General features: G+C 42.2%; 1 protein-coding gene across 1 annotated transcript in view; it reads left to right on the top strand.

Annotated features, from left to right (window-relative positions):
- The window catches only part of LOC104083736 (transmembrane protease serine 11E-like), a 36487-nt gene that overhangs the window by 18209 nt on the left and 11691 nt on the right, over nt 1-6587 (top strand). Inside the window, exon 5 of the mRNA XM_009587341.1 lies at nt 1180-1343. Within this exon, the coding sequence (XP_009585636.1) occupies nt 1180-1343 (164 nt within the window). The remainder of the gene's footprint in view (nt 1-1179; nt 1344-6587) is intronic.

Here is a 6587-nt window from a genome sequence, read left to right as displayed (position 1 = left end):
TGTCTGTTTCATTTTGGTGCAGGTTCCTTTTGAACATCATAGCCTGATTGCATGACTTTTGTATAAGCTACTTGCCTTCTATTTTAATTTTCTTATTTTTCCTTTATATAATTACAAATTTCCAAGATAGTGAGATATAACTGGAAGATCTTCTCTTTTCCTTTCCTATCTGAATGATGCTTAAGACAGAGCAACCTGCTTTTAGCTTGCCCCTGTATGAAGTAACTGTGATTCCACCTGTTGTGGGTTGTGTCATTGCTTCTTGGTTCAGGTAGGAGGAGGCATGGGAGAGAAGGTTCTTGGTGCACGCTCTTATCTTCCCTCTGTAATGACCAAGGATAAGCCATGTGCAAGCACAAAGCAAGACTTACTATACCAGATTAGACACTTTGGTGTTTGTAGTCTAGCATTCAGTCTCTTGCAGTATCTGATGCTTTAAGGAAAAATAAATACTACTACTGGGTGAATTCAGTCCGTTAGAAGATTTTTCTTCCTTTTCTTTCCTCTGATCTTACATGAAAACAGTGGAATTGTGTGTCCTAGTGTGCGTGCTGCTTGTACTTTTCAGTAAGATGTTAAAGGCCACTTTTGTGGCCCGTCTCTTGGATTGTGATAAGCAGATTGTGGATATGCTGCCGAGTTTCATTTATTGCTGCATAACTTGAGGTTCCATTCACATTCTCCCAAGAGGTTGCAGTGGTGGAATTGGGTTGTGTGGTCTCTCCCCTTTGCTCAAGTACCTTTTTGATGATGATTGGAAATGTTTATTCTGTGTATGTACAGGGCCCTGGAAAGGTCTATTTAGATACCGTTAGCCATCTACCTGATGCTTCTGAAGTGCTGTGTATCCAGCTTTTCATTGCAATCAAATCAGTTCATTCCCTCCTGCTCTTGTGTCCCAAGCACGTAGTCAGCGACTGCTTTTTAAACTCCATTATAACATTGGTCTGGCTATTTGTTCACAGAAAGCATCATGCCACCCTCTAGCCTAAGACGCGTTTGACCATTAAGTATTTGCTTGGATTTCTTTTGGCAATTCCTTCTCTCAAAAATGTACAAAATGTTCAAAAATCTATCTAATCCTTTATGTTACATTGCCATTGCTAGAGGAGCTAAGATAAAAACTTAAGAAATGCAGAAATGGGCTGAAGGTAACCAGACTGTTTCATTGGTTTGTAGCCCAGATGCTGATGGTGTGGTGGCAGAGGCTTTGCTCACATTCTGGTTCTCCTCCACGGATTCTAGAGAAGCATTGCGAGAAAGAGTTGAAAGGATCTTACGGAGGGGCCTGAAAAAATACACAGGGTCGCTGCGAATAAATGTCAGATCTTCTACCGTCTCAAGTAAGTATAATACATCTTTCTTAAAGGTAGTTCTTGCCCTTTTTTGATTGATGGGACTTGATTTTTCCCTTCTGATTATGGCTGTTACTGAGTCTGAATGACAGTCTTTCCTGCTCATTAACTTAGAACAAAACCAGTGGCAATGTATAACCCCCACCTAAGTCTTTTAAATATGTCTTAAATATGGATAAACAGGAGCAATTGCTTTGTGGCCTCGCAGTACAGCCTAAGCCTCCCTCCAAACTGCAGTACCAACCTTATCAGGGTAATGAGCAGGAGCCTCACCACAGTGCTTCAGTACACAGCAATGCAAACATGCTCCCTAGGTCTTTGCTTCTCTGAGGAGCCTGAAAGTGCAGAAATTATGCTTGGATGACAGTGGGGAAACAGCCAATGCATTGAAAAAGTATATTTGGTGGGAGGATCAAAATCCTTGCAAATTCCTTAGGGGAAAGGGTAAGAAAGGGAAAATGTTCTTATCTAAGTGTCTTTTCAGCTGAGGATCTAGCCCCTTCTTTGCAAAGCAGACCTGCATCTCCAGGATATGAAAACTAACAGCACTATCTTTTTGATTTAGTGAATTACCAAACAGACACTGAAAGGCGGGTTTCCCTCCTCTTCTACACTTCTGATCTGTTAGAGAATTTTTGTGCAGCCTTAGACTTTTGTCTCTGACTTCAGTTATATATAGTCAGCATTTTTTGTGGGTGTCACACTTTTCAAGAATGAGTTGCTAGTTGAAAGGAAGGGGCAGATACTTGCTCCATTTGTTTTTGCAGGCCTTCTGCTTACTCCTAGCATAACGGTGACAGTACAGCACATGGGTGGGTACTTGCTGCTTGCTTTTCCACACTAGACTACTTAAACCAGCAGAGATCTGCAGAGGCCAGACAGCTGTGTTGAAAGAACAAGAAGCCTGGGCCAGATTCCATGCTGGATGGATCCAGACTTCCTCCCACTCAGAAATGACCAAGAGCAACCTCTTGTCCTGCCTCTTGGTGCTGGAACTGGGCACGTTGCATTGCGGCAATGCAGTGAAACTCCAATACGAGCTGTCACGCACCCATTGTTTCTTGATGGGCCAACCAGTCTTCCCCATTGGAATGGCTCAGGATGATAGGTGACATCCCTTTGGGCAAAGAATCACCATTTCTCTGCAGTGTTGTTTATATGCCAGTAGAATCATAGAATAGAATAGTTTGGGTTGGAAGAGACCTTTAAAGGTCATCTAGTCCAACCCCCCTGCAGTAAGCAGGGACATCTTCAACTAGATCAGGTTGCTCAGAGTCCCGTCCAACCTGACCTTGAATGTTTCCAGGGATGGGGCATCTGCCACCTCTCTGGGCAACCTGTTCCAGTGTTTCACCACCTTCATTGTAAAAAATTTCTTCCTTACATCTAGTCTAAATCTACCCTCTTTTAGTTTAAAACCATTACCCCTTGTCCTGTTGCAACAGGCCCTGCTAAAAAGTTTGCCGCCATCTTTCTTATAAGCCCCCTTTAAGTATTGAAAGGCTGCAATAAGGTATCCCTGAAGCCTTCTCTTCTCCAGGCTGAAGGACCCCAACTCTCTCAGCCTTTCTTCATAGGAGAGGTGTTCCATCCCTGTGATCATTTTCGTGGCCCTCCTCTGGACCTGCTCCAACAGGTCCATGTCTTTCCTGTGCTGAGGACTCCAGAGCTGGACGCAGTACTCCAAGTGGGGTCTCACCAGAGCAGAGTAGAGGGGCAGAATCACCTTCTTTTGATGCAGCCCAGGATATGGTTGGCCTTCTGGGCTGTGAGTGCACATTGTCAGCTCATGTCCAGCTCATGTCCACCAGTACCCTCAGTTCCTGTTCAGCAAAGTGCACATGTAATCTCTCTCAGATAGAAATAGTATGTGGGCATCAACTAGAGATATTCACCCTTTTTTGGGGGGGGTGTTATTTTTTGGTTTTTTTTTGTTTTGTTTTTTTTTTTTAAAGACAGTCAGGTCATGATTTAGTGAATTTTGAAGCTTCAGTTTAATTTGGTGCCTTACATAAAGGATAAAATTGGAAGGAGTACAAAAATGCTTGTTACAAAAGGACAGTGATCTTCTCATCGAGTTATCTGATTAGCTGCTTTTATTCAGTCTGGTAAATGTGGGAAGTGACTCAAAACACTGATTTAGTTGACCTTGAACTGCACCAGGGCTGTTACAGTAATGCACTAGTTGCTAGTTAAAAAAATTAGCTGATATGATTGAATCATAATGTTTTAATTAAATATTTGGTCTCAGTAAACGATGGCATCTCTGTGTTACTTTGATAAAGCTGTTTGATAAATTTCGTGTTGTTTTTCTTGGCTCTCCCAGCCTAACCATAAAACACTGACTACATAGGTCTACTCCTCACTACAGGACTAGCATTGTGCAACCGTTACATGTGACACAAAGGAACATAAACAATACCTTGACATTTCTAGGAGATGACAATAAAAGGTTCCATTTGGATCTTTCTTTGCTAATAGGATTTCAGCAGTGCTATGAGGCTTAGGCAAGCTCCTCCATAGCTATGAGGCTATGCTGTTTAAGAAAACCAGGTTGACTCATTTGAAGAATATAGAACGGAGCACTCCTATGCTTTTAGAGGAGATGCAGGTCTCAATTTATAAAGCTTGTCTTCTTCCTCACACCTGGGAGAAGTGACAATTTTCAACAGATCCTGGAAGTCCAGAGAAGGATCTAGATTTTGCATTTCCCACTTCTCTCTCCCCTCCTGAAATATCCTGTCCAACATTAGTATTTAAACCAAGGAAACCTAAGAAGCCCTAGATTTTTTTCCATGCTCTGCAGCACCTTTCTAAATCTTGCTTCATTGTAGTTCTGATGGTTTTGCCAACTGGAATCCTTGTTTATCTTGAGGCAATCTCAGAACATTTTCATAATGGCTTGTAAAAAATCATTAACCTGTTCATTGTAATCAGCTTATCAAAAGATTCTAATTTGGGGCCCATGATATAGCTTAGTTTAGCTAAGCATAGCTAACTAGCTGAACAAATCCAAGTCAGGCACTTATGTACATTGCATGCTAGGAGGGTTTGATAAGGAGAACCTCCTTAAGTCTTCCTCCCCGGATCTAATCATCTTGTTGTTCAACACCATGACTCAACTTTGCACTTCACTCAGAAGTATTTGCTTTGAGGATCAGTTCCAACAAACTCCTGCAAATTGGGTGCAACACTTGAGATCTTCAGCTGCAGTTCAGGGCAGCAGTACAAAACCAAGTAGTCTGCAAAACCAGGGGTAGAACTTGCTTTGCCCCTTCATTCCTGAGGATTGGGAATACAGGGGGGATAAAATCTAAACTGACAATATTTTATTAGTTCAGTTTTTTTCAAAAAGAGAGAGAAGCTTGATTGTACAGGTGTGAAAAAATAGCAAGTGTGCAAAACTTAAATGAAAACAAAATAATATTGTCTCTGTTTTGTATCATTACTAAGCAAGTTCTTTATATGGAGCTGCAAAAATACATTTGTATTGGGATATCTTCAGAGGAGTTATTACTCAAGTCCCTGCTTTCTTATTTAGCTAGACTTCATAGTCCCCTGGTCAAGGACGATGGTATCTCCAGACATCCACTATAGCTTTGATAGAAAATAGGAGGTGATAGAGATCTCTGCACTTGTGTACAAACCCCACTGGAAGCCCAAATATTTTTCAGTGGAGAATCAAGCAAACTAAGTCCTATCTTCTCTGAACAGCAGTGCAAGGGCCAGCAAAATGAGATCTCAAAGTCGGGTGACTTGGAAACACCCACGTCAGGCCTTGCTTTTCCTGGCACTGAAAGAAGAAGGTGTTGCAGTTTGTGCTCTGTGTAGTTCTGACACCAAAGAGGTCTCCTACAAGGCTGAATTTTTTTCACCAGCGTTTCTTGGTTAGAAGTAGAGTCACCTCACAGTCTGGATCCCTATTAAATAAAGTGTAGAGCAGCTTGCCAGACTACTTCCCTTTGTCAGGTGGGTTGGAAGTCTCTCAAAATGTATTTTTGGGAATGTACTTCTGACGTCAGAGAGAAACTGGTTGCAAGATCACTGGCACTGTTCAAAGCCAGTAGGAAGTATTCCCACCTGTTGCACAGCCAAGGGTTTTGACCATGAACAATGAGTCATGAATTGGTTTTGATCAACAAGTCAACTGTTATTGTTTCTATTTATCTGGCATCTGGGGCTTGCCAAATGTCCTTACAAATACAAAGTACAGAACCTGGGAGACAGATTCTCACTTCTTTATCGAGTCTTCCATGGGAGACATGGAGATGAGTGTCTGACCTGGATGACTGAGGAATGTTTCATCTCAAATAATGTATGCAGCTGTCTGGTTTTTTTGTACTTTACCAGCCACAACAGCAGCTTGGGGGAGTGGAACAGGACATGAATCTGTACATTGGGAAATACAGTGGAGATCTGGCATTTCTCCACTTCGATGCCATTAGTTTGGCACAAGGTGGTACATTTCAGTGTTTGCAAGTCTAGAGAGGCTGACTGAAATGGGAGGGACTGAAATGTATTTTTAAATTAATATTTTGCAAGGACATGCTTGTGATTAAGTAATTAAGCAGGAAATCATCCTGGCCTGACTTCTTAGAAGACCCAGATAAATTGATTTAATTAATTTCCCCACTTAATTCTTGTTTTTCCTTTTCTCTGCCTTGCCTGCAGAGGTTGCAAGTGATTTGGGCTGCCCCTACTGTAGTGAGACCTTCATTGCAGCTAGGGCAGGAGTGTAGATAAGGAAGAAAAATAATGCTAAAAACTGTATCAGCTTGAATACATGCTACAGAACTGGTACATAGTTCCTCATGCAGATCCCTCCTTGGGCTGCAGGATGCCCAGATGGAGTTGTTGTAAGTACGCTGTGAGGTGTGGACCGCTGTCTGTCCTCATGGACAGAATTAAGATGCAGTTGATGGGGTGTGGGGGGGAAGTCATGGATGTGAGGACAGGTCCAGTGGACATAAGTAGGGAGGGAAGGGCTGAGTGACAGGGACAATTAGAGGTACAAAGCCTTTGTCTTGTCTCTACCAGGTTACTCTCCCCTGTTGAAGGAATGAGAATTGCATTACTTGTATCCAAGCCATGTTTTGCTACTTCTACAAGGGTGCATTAACTCTAGGGACGTAATTCCTGTTGAGAGAGCGGTGAGAATATTGGAAGGTTAGTGGGGAGATGTTTTAGGTTGTATACACTATTTAGCCACACAAGAGCATGACTTTCCTGCTG

The sequence above is a fragment of the Fulmarus glacialis genome, unplaced genomic scaffold, assembly GCF_000690835.1.
Source record: "Fulmarus glacialis isolate BGI_N327 unplaced genomic scaffold, ASM69083v1 scaffold1371, whole genome shotgun sequence".
NCBI lineage: Eukaryota > Metazoa > Chordata > Aves > Procellariiformes > Procellariidae > Fulmarus > Fulmarus glacialis.
The sequence above is the reverse complement of the archived record's forward strand: the minus strand, read 5'-3'. Positions and strand labels throughout refer to the sequence as shown.